The 18,115-nt window shown below is 36.8% G+C and overlaps 1 protein-coding gene across 1 annotated transcript in view; it reads left to right on the plus strand.

Moving 5' to 3' along the window:
- Positions 1 to 4,282: 4,282 nt before the first annotated feature.
- The window catches only part of LOC142340910 (uncharacterized), a 66,485-nt gene continuing 52,652 nt past the window's right edge, over positions 4,283 to 18,115 (plus strand). The window contains exons 1-3 of the mRNA XM_075391683.1: positions 4,283 to 4,445; positions 7,208 to 7,272; positions 7,348 to 7,372. Of these exons, the coding sequence (XP_075247798.1) occupies positions 4,415 to 4,445; positions 7,208 to 7,272; positions 7,348 to 7,372 (121 nt within the window). The 5' untranslated portion in view covers positions 4,283 to 4,414. The remainder of the gene's footprint in view (positions 4,446 to 7,207; positions 7,273 to 7,347; positions 7,373 to 18,115) is intronic.

The following is an 18,115-nucleotide window of genomic DNA, read 5'->3' on the forward strand; positions in this document are numbered from 1 at the left end:
GGAACTGATAACGAATAGTATTCCTACGTCAACAATGAAAAATAAATGAATCTGTCATACAAGCCAGTTCCAATTGGTTCTTCAGAACATTCGATCAGTCTGTGAGAACCTAGACGAGTTCGACGTCTACATTAATAGCTTGTCGCAGAAACCCGAAGTAGTTTGCCTTACTGGGATTTGCTTAAATCCTAGCTACAAAAAACCTGTTTTTCTTTGGATGGTGATTAAACAACTATATTTAGCAATCAATAAAAAAGAGGTGGAGGTGTTGCATTCTTCTTAAGAAACATCATAGATTGTCAGATAGTTAAAATATTAGAAACCAATTCCGTTTAACTTTTCACAATTGCCATCAAAACCACAAAAGATAAAAACTGGTTCTCGTGTATTTACATGCCACCAAATTGCACTAATGAAGCCATTTTCTTGACAGTCACAAAAATCTCGACAGACTAATGGTTGACCCAGAAGCAAAACACATATTTTTGTGAGGATTTTAAAGTAAATTTTTTAATAAACAATTAGTTTTTTTAAAAATTAGTTTATTTCAAGAAGCCATTAGTTTAACAAGCCTTTTAGCCGAAAACAAAACGATCTCAGTATACCAAACAATAATGATCCAGCGAGGTTGTCAAATAGTAGAGGTACGCTCATTGACGCAATATTTTCTAACTTTTTAATAGAAACAAAAGTTAAACAAACCTGTAGAACAGATCATCAGCCGGTAGAAGGATCTTTTGATCTCGATGGCAGTTCAGAAAAGTATATTAAAGCTCTAAAAAGCCGCAATTAGCATAACCTGTATAATCCAATTAAGAGAAAAAGACTTGATATGGATCTCAGTTTTCAAATTGAGGCCAACAGTGGTAGCGTAGGCATATCATCGATAGAAAGCGTCTTCGAAAAAATTCACGAAATGCTTACTGAAGCATTAAACAGTCACCTCCTTGAAAAATATTGCACACGAAGAAAGGACAAAAATTCGATTGCTAATGATGTTTAAAACTTAGCAACAAAAAGAAGTAGACTGAAGGAACTGCCGGATGCCACCGGAAGTCCACAAATTAACAAAAATTTTCAAAAAATTTGTAAATATTTTAATTCGATCATCAGATCAGACCTAAAAAACAAACCTTTATTAAATACTCGTTATAGTTCTTTAACAAGCAATTCAGAGAACTCCAGAATTTTTGTCTCACAAAAAATAGTAGAAAAATTTAACGAGTTCTTCTTAAACATAGGGAGAAATTTAAATGCGGGTTTTTTAACAAGAAGTGCTGTTGCGATAGAAAACCAGATTGAAATTATCTGAAAAATACGCTATCAATAACTATAAAAACAAATTCAACCTTGATTGCTATAAATTGAACTACTTTTTAATTAAAAAATTTCTGACTGTTTAACAGCTGCTTTACAATATTTTTTAACAGATGCGTAAAATTTAGACAATACCCAAAGAGTCTGAAGATTGCAAAATTTATGCCATTCTTCAAAAATGGAAAAAAATGACACATCAATTTCGTTGCTATCAGGCCAATTTTTTTGTTATCAATTATGGGGAAAGTCTTTGAGCGGACTATATTTGCTCGAATTCCAAAATAGTTAAACGTTTTTGAAATTCTCTCAGATTCACATTTTGGCTTCAAGCACGGGAAGAGCACAATTGATTCCATTGCTTCCTCAATAGAGGAAATAAGATCAAATCTCCACAACGACAAAAACTAAATGCACCTTTCTAGACTTTTGAACCTGTCGATTACAACATCCTACTGCATTATGGTCTACGATAGATATGGTCTACGCGGTTCAATATAAAACATTTGATAGTCATTATTGTTCATACGAAGGCAATATATAGTAATTGGAGATAAAAGTCCAAACTGAAACTCATAGAACTAGGCGAGCCACGAGTTTCTATTCTTGGCCTTCTTTTGCATAATATCTAGATGAATAACTTGATCTTTTGCGAGAAAAAAATCAAATACTATTGCCGAATTATTCTTTTATCTATTTAATTAATCTTTTATAAACTGAGAAATGTTTTTGAGAGAATCACAGAAGATAAAAGCACTTAGGACATACATACAACCAAAACTACAATTTGGAGTCTTGACATGCCGGTCAACAACAAGCACATCAATCAGGCAAAAAGGCAAAATTGTCTAACGTATCATGCAGCTAGTTTTTCATCGAAAAAATTTAGAGAGCACTTACGCGGAAAAAGTGAAACATAGGATCTATTTAGAATCATTGTTACATTGGATTAACTCTGATTTTGTTTTTAATTCAAGCAGTGGATTCAAAACAAAATAACCATAGCTAAGAAACTGTTTCACAGTTTCTCTATAATAGTTAAGATAAGGCGGGTCTTGAGAATGCTTCTTGGTTACGTTGATGAAACAGTAAAAAAAATTAAAAACATGTCTACTGCCGAAACAAAAAAATTCTGTCATCAATTTCTAGATATTTTTTTTGTGTATTGAGGACATAGTCAGAATGTTGTATGAGTTGTAATATCACAACTCAAAGGCGTTTGAAAACCAGAATAATGTTTTTACCTTTAGGTTTAATGGTACCTTGACAAACAGTCCTGCCTCTTTTTTTCCATTTTGAATCTTTTTCATCCAGATAAATTGAATGAGACTCTTGAGAACGGGCTGTCGGCCCAATAGTGCTGTCCCACAGTCAAAAATGTTATTGTATTTGTAACGTTAATTGTGAAGCTACTTATTGACTGATGGAAACAATTTTTTAATATTATTATCTATTTTGTTTGACCCAGCCCCCCAGCTTGGTGGGCATAAAACTCTATGCCGTTACTATGTGAACAATAGCAGGAGCGCAGGGGTGTGGTGGGGGTTGCAAGAGTTAACCTCAACCCCCCTGCTCCTGCAATTGTTTACATAGTAGCGTGATATAGAACATTATATAAAGTAATTGAAGGGCATAACAACACGGGAATGGAATAGAAAAGATCTAAAAAATGAATTGCTGTAGCCACGTGTCACGAAGCCAAGGTGTTTTTAAGAACGTACAAGGGTTTTGAATAGCAAAATAGGAGATGGAATTGTCCATTTTTACTAGTGAATATCATTATAATGTTAACCACGTGTTAATTACATATTCCACTGGGGAGAGAGCAGTTACAGTATACTCAAAAATGGCATTTGAGTGAAGGGTATGTTTCAGAGTCCAGATCTTTTTTGGGTTCTTTCCCATTATATCCCCCCAGCTTAGTGGTCAGATAACCTATAGCCCCCAATCAAGGTTTTTATACCATAATGGTGGGGTTATAACTCTATGGGGGGCTATAATGGGAAAAACCCCAAAAAAGATCTGGATTCTGAAACTTGCCCCTTCACTCAAATGCCATTTTTGAGGATACTGTAACTGCTCTCTCCCCAGTGGAATATGTAATAATTACGTGGTTAACATTTTATTGATATTCGCTAATAAAAATGGACAATTCCATCTCCTATTACGCTATTCAAAACTCGTGTAAGTGCATAAAATCACCTTGGCTTCGTGACACGTGGATACAGCAATTCATTTATTAGATCTGTTCTATTCCATTCCCCGTGTTGTAATGCCCTTCAGTTGCTTTATATAATGTTCTATCTCACGTTACTATGTAAACAATAGCAGGAGCGGAGGGGGGGTTGCAAGAGTTAACCTCCACCTCCCGCTCCTGCAATTGTTTACATAGTAACGTGATATAGAACATTATATAAAGCAATTGAAGGGCATAACAACACGGGGAATGGAATCGAAAAGATCTAAAAAATGAATTGCTGTAGCCACGTGTCACGAAGCCAAGGGGTTTTTATGCACTTACACGAGTTTTGAATAGCGTAATAGGAGATGGAATTGTCCATTTTTATTAGCGAATATCAATATAATGTTAACCACGTAATTATTACATATTCCACTGGGGAGAGAGAGCAGTTACAGTATACTCAAAAATGGCATTTGAGTGAAGGGTATGTTTCAGAGTCCAGATCTTTTTTGGGGTCTTACCCATTATAGCCCCTCCATAAAGTTATAGCCCCACCATTATGGTATAATAACCATGATTAGGGGGCTATATGTTATCTGACCACTAAGCTGGGGGGCTATAATGGGAAAGACCCCTTTTTTGTAGCCAGTTTGTACCCCGCGAGGACGGACAGAATTTTTGTAATTAGTAATTCCAAGGTCTCGATGTACACAGATTTGCGAGCTATAAATTTTTTTGGGCAGTGAAATTGGCAATTGGCGCCAATTATAAAATCAAAAGTCAGAAATTCCAATTGATTTTAAAACAAAAACATTTTGCTTCAATTTGGGTTGTTTTCACTGTTCATATATTCTGAGCAAACATTTTTATACAATTCAGTTCTCCCCAGAAAGCGACGCTCTAGGAGCCTTAGAGGTTATGCTGAAGTTAATTTTGGTGTCTCTTACAGGTAACTAACAAACAATACACTGCTCTTCCGTCATAACCTGGAAGCTGTAGGCTGATAATCGGGGTTGTTTCCCATTGTAGACACCTGTTTAAAATATAGTTACCTTTTCAAGGCTAGTTCCTAAATTGCTTGTGCTCATTTCTGGATCTTTTTTGTTTCAACCACCCCCCCCCCCCCCCCGTTCCAGCTTACTGCTGGGAAACTCACTTTTACGTCCCCTGCCAGGCGCACGTGCTGTTTTCCACATAATATGTAATTACCAGAAATTTCTAAATGTGTGCTGGATAAATAAGTAAAGAAAGCACTAGTGGGGGGGGGGGGGGTAGCGCACACTCCCCCCCCCCAAAAAAAAAAATAAAGCGTTGCCACAAAAATTGCGCGTCTTTCGGATTGAAGCCTCCTATTCCCATTATAAGCCCCCTACTGAGTGGGGAGATAACGCATAGCCGTAAAGATACCGTAATGGGAAAGGGATCCATTCTGTTTCACGATGAGTGTTTTTTATGCCCCAATCACAATCTGTGTTATGTAGCACGTTACCATGTAAAATAGCTCGTGTGCCCGGGTGTTACAGTTATAGGTCCGCTAAGCTGGAAGTGGAGCAGAAAACATCAGACAGAACAGGAAAGACCCGAACCCAAACACGCACGCGCAAGTTTTAAAATGCTAAATGTCAGCACTTGCCAAAATTAAAATGCCAGAAGCTCCAAATAAAAATTTAAGGATATTTTTTTAATGTGCCCCTCTTGTTTGAGCTGTGTTTTCACAAAGCTTTTACTATGCAGTGGCACGTGCTCTGAGACTGGAAGAGGCATAACTTTCTTGGGGGCACAATCAGAGAAGATCCAATTTGTCTGAAACAAGTAAATTTGATTATAAACATTATAAAGACTTGGAATCCTTCCCGTCTGTGCCCCCCCCCCCCAGAACGCTATGCACCTCCAAAACGGAAAAGGTCCCCTGCGCCTTGTGAAGGGGGCATAAAATATATCCACCAGGTTTGGAGGGCCAAACAAAATAAATACAAATAGGTTTTGAATGCATTGACGTTCATATTCAAAGGAGAAGGTTATTGTTGAGAAACGAAATTCGGTCGACTAAAGTCTATAATAATTTTTGCTTCTTGCTGACCAAAAATTCATGGAATGTGTAAAACATTTCTGTTAATTTACATCAGAAGAGTATTTCATTAATGATAGCTTAGCTATCAACAGCTCAGCTGGTAGAAATTTTGCCAGTATTAGAATATTTCTCTCTCTCTCTCTCTCTCTCTCTCTCTCTCTCTCCTCTCCTCTCTCTCTCTCTCTCTCTCTCTCTCCATCTCTCTCCCCCTCCCTCTCTCTCTCTCTCCCTCCCTCCCCTCTCTCTCTCTCTCTCTCTCTCTCTCTCCCTTTTCTCTCTCTCTCTCCCTCCCTCCCTCCCTCCCTCCCTCCCTCTCTCTCTCTCTCTCCCCTCCCTCTCTCTCTCTCTCTCCCTCCCTCTCTCTCTCTCTCTCTCTCTCTCTCTCCCTCTCTCTCCTCTCTCTCTCTCTATCTATCTCTCTCTCTCTCTCTCTCCCCCCCCTCTCTCTCTCCCTCTCTCTCCTCTCTCTCTCTATTTCTACGAAAAAAGCGAGCTTTCATCTGATAATTATTGTGCTGATTTAGACTCTTTAAATTGTTTCTAATAGACCTTGAAAAATATTCCAATATGATTCATTTGTTACAAAACAAGTGATTCGAAAAGCCTTGGTTTTGTCGATCTTTTACGTTTGCCCCCCTCCGCCCCGCTTGGTGAATGCCTATTATTTACACCCCAAGGCGCCTGTATCATATTTTTACATAATGATTTACCGTGTAATAGGTGGAGCATGACGTACTGGCAGGGCACAAACAGAAAAGATCTGTTTTCTGCTTAAAGGAATTTGGATCTTTTCTGTTTGTGCACCCAGGACGTTATGCTCCCGCAGTTACATAGCACGTGTCATTACATGTTAAATCCTTGTAAATATTTGGCACGTGCGTTTGGGGGTGCAAATAATATGCACCCACTAAGCTGGGGGGGCACAAACGGAAAAGATCCAGATCCGGTATTTGATGTCTTTTCAAAAAAATTGACTCAATAGCAGTAGCGTCTTTGTCATAGCCTTTTTCTAACCAAACGTGAAATATGGGATCTATTCTGTTTTGGCTCCCCAGTGTTTTTTTATGACCCCCGGTTACAAATTATATGTTGTTATATAGCACGTTACTACGTGCGTCTGGGGGTTGCAAATAATATGCGCCCACTAAGCTGCGGGGGGGGGGGGGGCACCGACGGAAAAGATCCCCAATTAATTTCAGATTACAATGAATTGAATAGATTTTGAACAGATTTTGAATAGATTTAGAATCTATTCTGTCCCCCCCCCCCCGCCCCCCAGTGTTTTTTATGACCCCCAGTTACGAATTATATGTTGTACGTTACTATGTAAGAAAATAGCACGTGCGCCTGGGGGTCATAAAAAATTTATGCTCACTATGAACAGAATAGATCCCAACAACAATAACAACGACAATGTAAATTTTATTTAAAGCAATTCTACGTTTTGAGTTTGCGACCAATCACTTCAATGGATTATCGTAATCAAATATAATAAAAATTCTGAGGTAACGGCACCTTACCATATGAAAATAAGCACGTGCGGCTGGGGCGGGGGAGGGAGTAAAAGTCATGCTAACTAAGCTGGGGGAACAAAAATGATCAAAATCGGATTCATTTGGTAATCGTTGACTGAATTTTAGCGGCAATCTTTTCTCACCTGAGCTTGGCATCTGAAGACCACAACAAGTTCTACGAATTTCAATGGGTGAGATTACAACTCAAATTAGATGAGTACTGTTAGGTGAAAAATTGCGATGAATTAACAAATTTGTTGTTTCAGTCAATGCCACCGGAATTAAATCAGTGTAAGTAACTTGATTAATTGCTCTCAAACAACCTTTGTAGCAATTTTATTAGTCCTGTCGGTCTTTTTCTTATGCGACTTTTCGCTTAACCGATTTTTCGTCTGATGTTTTTGACTTTTTGTCCTCAGAAACGGGATAAACAGGTAGCGCCCAGTGGGCATTAAGTGCTCTTAGAGCCTTTCAGCTCTGTTTCAGCTCATACTGTTTTGGAGACTTGTACTTATCTTTTGAAGTGGGGTTCTTAGAGGTTGACGACACCCCCTCTGTTGACGCCCCTATTGCCCCACCCTCCATCGCGCTGTTGCCCCCACCCCACTGCTGTCCAGCCCTCCCCCTTCCTCCCCATCAGCCCCGAGTGCAATCATTTTTTAATATGACAAATTTTAGCGATAAACTTGAGTTTTTTGAAAAGTTTTGTCAATTTTTAGATTTCCCCAGCATCAGGAGCCACGTAACCTCCTATACCGTTTGATAATAGGTTACTGCATAGTTTCTAGATGTAATGGAAAGTATTTCAAGATTTTAATCTCAGCAATTTTTAAAAATATTCAATTTTTTTCAAGTTTTTTTTATTCTTTTTGAACTTTTTATCATTTTTTCCGTCACCAGGGTCCTAGAGACCTCCTCCAAGGTTTGATGATAAGCTTTGGCATAGGTTATAGAGTTAATGGAATGGTTATCAATATTTTAAAGACTCGAGCTTTAGCAATTTTTTGAAAAAATTTAATTTTTTTTTCAAAATTTTGGAAAATTCTTATCATGTTCCAAGTTTTTGGATTTTTTTTGAGCAAGTGAAACTATATAAAGCTTGAAATAAGTATACTGGATAGTCTCCTGAGACAATAAAATTGTTTTGAAGATTTTAATATCTTGAATTTGAGCAAAATTTAGTTAAAATTTAAGATTGTTTTTTTTTTTATAATTTTTGAATAATTTCTTGAGTTTAACGATCATTACTGGCCAACGAAACTTTTCAAGTCTTGCAGACTTGACATAACTCCAGATACAAAAAATAGTTTTGAAAATATTCACTGCGAAATCCGGATGCTTTTAAATTCTGCAAAAGTTTGCACATTGTTTAAATATCATTTTTTTTTTAATTATTTACTAACAAGGCTAGAAAACTAAGAGCTGCAGAGTCGAAACAAGCTGAAGCTAGCCTCACTAAACTGTGGCCAGTTGCTGACGAAGCTAACCGCTCGCTGGTCGTTTGAGAGAAATTCACCTGACGTTATTTGGTTATGTTATTCTTTTTGCCACCTGAATTAAATCAGAGATTAGTAACTTGTTTTTGATATTGAAATTGTCCGTTTATCAGCCTTTCTTTTTCGTGAAAAGTTATGTTCGAGTTGTAAATCACATAAATTGAAACAAAGGTAAATTCATACACAAAGCCGGCTGACCTACGTTGGTGAGTGTAATATCTCCTCAAATTTACACCCTTTGTATTATAACAGCACGGGCTGTTATTTTTTGGGGTCTTGCCCATTATAACACAGCCAGATTAGTTTTCAGATCACGTATAGCCTCCTATTATTGTAAAAATACTATTATGGTGGAGGGGGGCTACATTGGGAAGGGGACCTATTCTGTTACGACGCCCTCATTTTGTGGGCATATATCGCCCTTCTTTTACGCCCCTTATGCTCACGTGCTTTTTCTTCAAAGAAACGTGCTATACAGCAACACAAAATTTAGAATCTGGTAGCACAGAAAACACTGCATAATAGTCATGTGATGATCTCTCGAGCCTGAATACAAAGCAAATTTGGGTCTTTCCCATTATAGCCCCCCAGCTTATTGGTCAGATAACCTATAGCCCCCCCCCCCAAACATGGTAATTATAACATAATGGGGGGCTATAATTTCATGTGGGGGCTATAATGGGAAAGACCCGCAAATTTTGTTGTCTCTTGTCGAAACTGTGGAGAAGCAGAACAAAAGGCTGGAATATATTGAACAAAAGTTAGAGAATTGTCGTGACTGAATTGTAGAAAAATCAAATGGCTTTTATAACCTAAACCAGAGGACTCAAGAACTTTTGGGGTTTTCTCCAAAGACTTGATTTCTTTTCTCAATTATTGAAACAAAACTAAGTTCGTTGTCCACAGTGCCGTTCATTATGAATAATATTTTAGAAGTGGGTATTACTGAGCACGACGTTGCAGCTTGTCATCTTTTTCTAAATGGCTGCGTCATCACTGTTATCATATACTTTTTGTATAATAAACATCGAGGTCTTGTCTGGAAACAAAAAATCGTGTTAAAAAAATCTATAATAGTGAAGGAAAACCGTCGATCCTGGAGGAGTTCTTGTTCGCAGTCGATTAAGAAATCAAGCAAAAAAAACAGGTGAATAAAAAATTCCAGGATTAGCGAGAAAGTAAAAATCATAAGCGCTCAATTGGAGTATAGAAGGTGCCAAACCAGTGGAGATTAGATCGGTTGACGAATTACGAATTGAGATTTTTGGAAGTCTCCAACAAGCAACAACGGGGAAATCAAAGCAAATTTCCTTCATTCATTTTGAACCAAACACAAATGTCGAGTCTTAAAACAAAACCGCCGACCCCCGGACGCTTCTGACAGCAAGCTGAAAAGAGCTTTTTTTCAAACACCGCCTCTGTTAGAAGAAAATACGGCTATTGATCACAGTCAGCTTCAAGCAAGCAAGCAAATTTGTAGAAATACTTTAATAGCATCCGCTCATTAACCCGTTAGTTTTCTGTTAATCGGCAATATAGACAAAACCTTTACTTCGATCGTTAAAAATTCACTTTCAAGAGCATTGTTGTTCTGTTAAACCGAGTGTCATCTTATTGACTGATACTTGTTTATCGCAGATGATATAGTAGAAAACTGCAGAACCAGGATATCATCGAAGTCTAAAACAAATATAGGAAAACAAGAGGTGGCGCAATTGAGGTTTTCCTCCTTGATTCAACCAATTATGATATAAAACACTAAATCACAATCAAAGCTGCAGAAACTTTACATCTAGAACTCTTTATTTGGAAAGCAGTTGTTATTTTGAAAGCGATATATCGCTGAATATCATCTCGAGAGACAAAGCGTTCTAGAATAAATTTGATAAATTAATGGAGCTACTGTACAGTTCTTCGTGTTGCTCGATCATAATAGGTGATGTTAATCTCAAATTGTTCTCAGTCTTCAACTATCCTGGACTATTTAAAAATCATTGAAAGTAAGGGTTTTAGGCAATTCAGAGCCAAAGCTACCCGAAAAGTTGACAATTCAAGATCTCTTTGCGATCATGTTGTTGCCCATTGTCAATGTGAAAAAAATAGAGACCTTTGTACATACAGTTAAAATTACTTATTATTATCCAGTTGAATTACTGTTTTCTTTCAGCCCAAACCAGCCATCGAATAATCAAAACCTGAAGTCAACTGAAAAAAAGAACAGTAGTTGCTCTTGTTGTTTACTTATAGACTTCGAGCGGTGTTTGGTACACTGGATGTAAACAAGCACGACAAGAAATTGAGTGACAATGTCACAGATTCCCTAATCTTATTTGCGTAAAGGAAGTTGTCTCAAAATTAAATTAAAGGAGTTGTTCTGTCCGTGCTCTACTAAAAACAATCAAAATCTGTCTAATAAAAGAGGCTTTGTGGCAGTGAAAATTTTTAAGGTTTGTTATAAAAATTCAGTAAAACTGAGTGCATAAATGCTGCGAAACAAAGCAACAACAGCTATCAGAAATGAAAAAAATTTATTGCACCTAGAAAATTGAAAGTTTTCGGAAAGTAAAATTATCGAAAAGCATTAATGCTAGTGCTTTTTTCTGATGCAGGTTCTTCTTGCAGGTTCTTGCGTTTTCAATAACCTTGTTTTCTAATGTTAACGTTGCTCTTTTGATAAATATACTGCTCTGTCTGGCTAATTTACAGGACACATTACTCTCAGTCTTTAACTATCCTGGACTATTCAAACATCATTGAAATTGAAGATTTTAGACAATTTAAAGCCGAAGCTACTCGATTATTGAAAATTCAGGATCTCTCTATGATCATGTTGTTGCCAATTGTCACTTTGAAATAGATTTAGAGACCATTGCACAAAAGGCAATAATTTTTTATCACTACCCAGTTGAATTACGGTTTTTTTTAGCCCAAACCAGCCATCAATTAGCAGTAATTAAAAACTGAAGTCTTTTAAGTCGAATAAAAACAGAAGAGTAAAGGCTCTTTTTGCTTTATTTTAAACTTTAAGCTGTGTTTGGTACTCTACATGTAAACGCTCACGACATAAAGTTTAATAACAATGTCACAGAATCCCTCAACTTATTTGCTTACAGGCAATAACCTCAAAAATAAATAAAGGAGTTCCTCTGTCCGTAGTCTACTAACTACAATCAAAGTTTGTATATTAAAAAATACCTCGTGACAGTGAAACTTCTTAAGGATTTTTAAAACAATTCAGTAAAGCGGAACTCATAAGTCTTGCGAAACAAAGCAACAGCAACTGTCAGAAAAGAGAAAAAGTTTTTTGCACCAAGGAATTTCAAAAAGCGTTCGGAAAATAAAATTATTGAAGAGCATTAATGAGTTTGCTGATAAATTTTGCAAAAACACAGGTGGCATCTGAAATTAAAATTTGTAGATTAATGATTCAGAATAAGCGGGAAAGGGCATGTGGATTTAGCTAATTCAGATATAGTTTTGGAGCAAGGTTTTGATAGTGTCAGTCTAATTGATGTTAGCCCAATCTTTTCTCAATCCACATGCGAGTGCCATTCATCATTTCAATTGATAACGCAATTAACCAACCATCTGCTCTTGATCTTCACGATATCGCTATATTTTGTAGAAAGCGTATGTAAATGCTGGCAAAATAAATAACTACTGTGCATATATGATTAGGGAAATTTTATATTCATAACTATCGACCAATATCAAATTCTTGATAGCAAATATTATAGTTGAAATTTTCGTATACAATTTTTTTTTAGTTTTTCTCTTTAAATTCTGACCACAATTTTCAACTGTTGATGCAATCTCGGAATAAACCTAAAACAAAAGACTAAGGTTTGATCTTGTACGTTACTCGTCTGCTCTTTTAACATTATAATTTTGCTTGAGAAGAGCAGTCGATACCATGAATCAAAGCTATTTCTTACAAAAAATGCGCAAGACATGAGCAGTCCTTTTTTGAAGCTCCTTCGATATTATCTTGTTGAAATGAAAAACAGAAGTACTTGGAGGAAAGCATAGAAGCGATCTATGTGACCACTGCACTCTCTCAATCAAAGATCTTCATTCTGCTGACGTAACTTATCTCTCCTTTTCCATAAGAGCTTATCAAAGTAGAAATGAACAGTAGATAAGGAGATAAACATTTCTAACAATTGGCTACCTAGTGAAATCCTTTCAGTTGACTAAAAAACAGAAATACAATGCTCCATAAATATAGCAACGGCCATATCTTTTCAGACGGATAAAGAGCGCAGGCACGTAACTAATTACATAATTTTATATATTGAAAGAAATTACAATATTGATATGCAATATCGAATTGTTAAAATCTTAGTGCTCTTTGGAATGTCGGTTATGTGAACAATAATGCTGGTACAACTGTGAAAGCCCGAGCAATTGGTCGTAAGTTAAAGGATAATCTTTTAGTGTATGATTCTACTTTAACGAATAAAGTGTTCTGGCCTTTAGTTAATCGTTAGGCACTGCCTCGTGTACTAGGTTGAGCGATGCAATCATCCTGATAACCCCTCTTTGGTTATTCTGGATGTCCATTGTAAGCATGGCAGGGTTCCTTTTTTGTGCTTATGTAATTTATAGATCGAATTGGTTTTTTCACTCTTGTATAGCCGTTTTTGGCAGGCTCAATCTTTTCGTTCTCGCTCAAATTTGTTTAGTTTTTTTCGGGCTCCAGAGGAGCGATCAATAATGTTAAAATTCAACTGAACTTTTTTTGTAAAACTATTACTAATTTTAGCCAAAGTATTTTTTTTTACCATACTAATAAATTCCTTAGTTGAACTAATTTACGTAGTGGCTTAATTGTCTCGGGATCAAGGATTTTCTATCTCTATTATTTTTGATTTTTAAAATCTTTCCTGGGTTATTTTGTCCAGGATTAAATGGCTTAAGATTTGTTCTAACGTTCTGTTACTGCTTTTTTCTTATTTGGTTTATCTTTACTGAGTTCTCTGGGTCAAGTCTTAGCTCTTGGGTTTGTGCCCGGTTTCTGGTGTTTGATTGCTAAGTGTTGTTGTACTTTTTGAAATTTTTGGAACATTTCTCTTGTGGTTAACGTCAAAGTCAGAAAGTTTGCAGTGCGAAACTTGCTTTTTCTGGAGGCGGAATTTTGATCATGTCAAAGCCATTCTCAGTTTGAGTTTATTGAGGTTTTACATTTTTTATATGTCCACTGGTAGTTTTCATGGATTTGCTTTCTTCTCTCCAAATTGTTAGTAGTGAGTTGTTTTGTGATTGTTTCATCTCGGCGCCGAAACAATCCTGTCCGGATTCAACATTGGATATTATGCGGATAATATTTCTGTTCTACATTTAATTTTTTAACAGTCCTAAATGTTGTATCATTTTTCCCAGATTTTCCTATGAGCTTTTTTCTTCTTGTGGATCAACAAGGTAGATTTTTGCCATTTAGATATGGTCTAAATGATTTAGAGTTTTGATTGTTTCTTCTTGGCTAAGATATTACAGAGAATGTCCGTCAAATTTGAGGAGCAAGTTTTTCTCTGTTTGATCTCTTGGGGTATTTGTTTTCTTTTCCTTAAGTTTTTTGGCTTCCCAATTTTTCTGGTGCAGGTTTTTTCTGCGGTTCCTGCGTTTTCAAAAACTTATCTTTTTTCTTGTTAATGATGCCCTTTTGTTTGTGTGATAAATATACTGCTCTATCCGCTTAATTGTCCGTGTTGTTTTAAAATTGGCTCTCTGTGTCCCGTGTAATGGTTTTTCTGATGAAGATTTTGTTTAAAAGAAAGGTTGGACCTCTCACCTTTTTCCTGGTTGGAATTTTGTATTCCCATTTGATCTGCCTTCTTCGCCACTTCTTATGCATGATACCCTCAAGATTTGCTGCTCGATAGCTGCGCTAAAGCAAAGTAAAATTAGTGGTGTGTTATTTGCTACTCATTCTTTGCGCTCTTTGATCTAAAGGTAAAATTTACTGGCAAAGCTTACAAATTTCCGTCATTGATTTTGTAATTTATAAAAACTCAATGGCCGCAAACCAAATTCAGAGCGAAGCTTAAAATTGAAATAAAAAAAGCATGCTCAAAACCGCGGGCATTGATGACAATACACCTGCTCACAAATTTCGGACATTGATGATATAAAAACGTGATTTTTTTTAATAATTGAGGGAATTTTAATAGTATTGTCCGCAAATTTTTAGTCACCGTTGTCAGCAAGATAACCACATTTCTTCTACGCGCTTAACAGTGACTAAATGTTGCCATTAATTTTCTCAAACGCGGACTCTGCTCAATTTGTAGGGTTGGCGGCGTAATGGCTGTGACTGTGATTTTTTCCCCGGTTTTTCCCACTATCTCTCTGACTGTCACTCATACTGGCATGGGAGTTGGACAAAGTGTTGGTTTGAACTATTTACTCATGTACGTCGAGTACTTTGAGTTTGCGTCGAATTTTACAGAAGAAAAGTATTTGCAGCTGTGCACATGTAATATTGTTTGGAATTGTGTAGTGTTGTTCATGAAACACTTCCGTATCCTGTTTCAACTTACGGAACACATTTTTCAGTATTTGTATGTATTTTTCTCTTAAAAACGGCTTTTAGTTTATTTGAAAATAGTCTGCTTAATGATTGGCGTGAACCGATAGTCTGCGGTTGCCTCTTCTATCAAATGTTTTTGTCTGTTCTGTTAACTTCATCTACTTTGAGCCAATTTCGAAATTGGTCCTGTCATACAATTGTTTACGTTTTTAGATTTTACATTTAAGTGGTCCATAAAATCGATTATCATTTTTTTGCTAATTCTAAATATTCTTTGCGTGCTTGGGATCATGGTTTTCAAATTTCTTCCTGATCATATACAGGAGAGGCAGTTGTTTACTCCTTTTTCTACTTGGGCTTCCACGCTTGGCTAGAGAGTAGGTTTTTCATCTTTTCTCCTTTTTCGTCTGGCTGATTGGGATATATGGATTGTTTCGGGGAATGCCTTTTAGAGTCCCAACGAGACCACAGATTCCACTGATACTTGCAATGAGGTACCAAATTTGTTCTTTATGTGCTTGTTTGTCATTGCTACAGCTTCTGCTTGTAGAGTATTGCCTGGCTTACATTGTAAGGCTCGTAATTTTGGTGTGCGTCCTCAATCAGGTCATGGAAGAAGATCTCGAATATCTGTACTAACCGTCTTGTTGTACGCTGTTGTATTTTACTTGTAGGCTGCATTATCTTAGCGTATATTCATTGTTTAATTTCTTGTTTCCGGCTGGATGCAATTTCCGTGGGACGCCCTTGCTTATGCATCCAGATCGTTGTTTTTGTTCAAGGTTTTAATTTTGTAGTTTGTCGTTGTTTTTTTTTTGGTTTCTTCGAATCTCCCTAGGTGCCTGCTTATTTATGAAGCTCCGTTTGGGTTTTTTAAGTTCTCTCTTATGTATTTGTTGTTGGTATAATTATACGCAATGGGCGATTTGGAGTGAGTGCATTGTTTAAAACGGATTGACGGTTTGAGAACTATTTTTTTTTACCTGGTTTGAAATCTAGGTTTCACGTTTTGACTGATATAGATCGGGTTTATTGTTCTCTTTCCGTTTACCTTTATTGCTTTTTGGAGGTTTTTGCACAAACTTCGTTTGTGTTTGTTTATGTTGTTCGGTTTTCTATCATGGTTTAGCCCAGTTTGATATTTTCCTGAGTAAACAACTTATTCTCAAAAATAGTAAAGCAAAATGAAGTAACCAATTGAATTGGTTCAGGTTCTGCTTTTTTGGTGCCTTATTTTAAAATGTATTTGATGGGATAGTGTTTCTTGTTAGAATGTGATGGATCTTGGATGGTCTTGCATGTTTAGACTCCCAACAATTGGCCTTTGCTGTGCACAAATTGTTGTTCAAATCAAATATGGGTGAACTTTTCCTTCATCTGTCTGGCTTTCCTAGTTATCTGGCTTTCATGGATCTCGGTGGCCTTTTGTGCATTGAGATCTCAAATTAAGCATTGTGGTCCACGGTGATTTTTTAATGGGGAAGCTTACTTTTTGGATGATTGCTCTTATAATTGGTTGCAAATACTTTTTATGTTTTTTTTGCGTTATTTTTTAGATTGCATTCATAATCTGAATGTGTGAGGGACGAGTAATTTGTTTTTTTGTTTACCAAATTGTGCTCCCAAATCCAAAACGCTTGAGCATGCAAACAAGTTTTCGTTTTGCTTGTGGCAGAATTCTCAGATTATCTCGGGTTTTCCTTTGTGGTCCCCCACGGAAAGAAACCCCCAAGGAAAAAACCCCCCAGGGAAATAAACACCCACTTGACTGCCAAAGAGATATAAACTCAATCAAAATTAAATAATTGAATAATTAAATGAATTAAAATTACACTTACACAGATTCTAACACAATTACACAGATAAAAAGCAAGAGATTGATACATTTTCTCAGAATGACATGTTTGAAGCAATATTCTAATGTTTGATATACATGTGCAGCACAAACGATTCGTTTTATTCTGCCATGATTTTCACTTTCTTTCACTACCTGCTTCCCCCTTTTTTGTTGTGCCCGGGTAACCTCTTGAAGCGCTTGTCTGTGTATCGCCTCCAAGAATCTCCAAACATCGGGTTTGTTCATTTGCGGCATCGATTCAAAACCTCTATGAAAACATTCTATAGCATTGTTGGTCCTCGATAGGTGCTCAATCGTTCGATGATAGACATTCTACATTGTGAGATGAAAGCGTGGTTTTCGCCTACTCCCATTCCTGTTTAGGCGGCGGAGATAAACTTTTTACAAATAGTCAACAAAATCCCTTTAAATTCTGGCAGCGATAATTTTGAACCAAGATTCAGTATGTTCGGGGGGGGGGGGGGGGTGAATACGCAAGTGCTGCAAACATACGGATACTTAAACTAAAATTTTTGTCCTCCCGATATTTGACAGAGAAGCCCAACTCAACTAGTTTTCTATATAGAGATTGACAGAAATGAAAAGACATCCAACAACTTCAGTATCATTGAGGCAGACTTAAAGTCCATCATTATTGTGTCGGGGTGTGATAAACTGTCTTTTAAGTTTTCCCAAAATGCCACATATGTGTCCTGTTTTTTGTCCGGCAACAGAGCATATATGCATGGGACTGTTATTCCATTTTCGAGGCAATGAACAGTAAAAATCTGATAGAAGTTGTCGGGACAGCTTTTGAAATTTCCATCAACAAACCATTCTTTGTTGTCGCTTAGCTATTGCAAATTATAATCGGTTCCAAAGATCAGAAACCTCTTTTTCGACTGATGAACATTTCCATCTTCAAAGAGAAAGTCATCGCCTTTCTTCGTAGTTAGGTATTCTCGGGAATTTCAAAGTCTTCGGTCTTTGGAATTGGTCCAGATCCTCTCTGTTGTTGTTTATTATGGAGGATCCGCCTTTTTATGTGCGAAATTGTAGGCATTTTAATCGCGTATTTGGCACTGGCAGTTAGAACATTGTTCGATAGAATGCGTTGATCTGATGCACATTCTTGTTCAATTGCGTCCGCTTTAATCCGATTCTTAATTTTG

The sequence above is a fragment of the Convolutriloba macropyga genome, chromosome 6 (genome assembly GCF_964194025.1).
Source record: "Convolutriloba macropyga chromosome 6, txConMacr16.3, whole genome shotgun sequence".
NCBI classification, from domain to species: Eukaryota; Metazoa; Xenacoelomorpha; order Acoela; family Convolutidae; genus Convolutriloba; species Convolutriloba macropyga.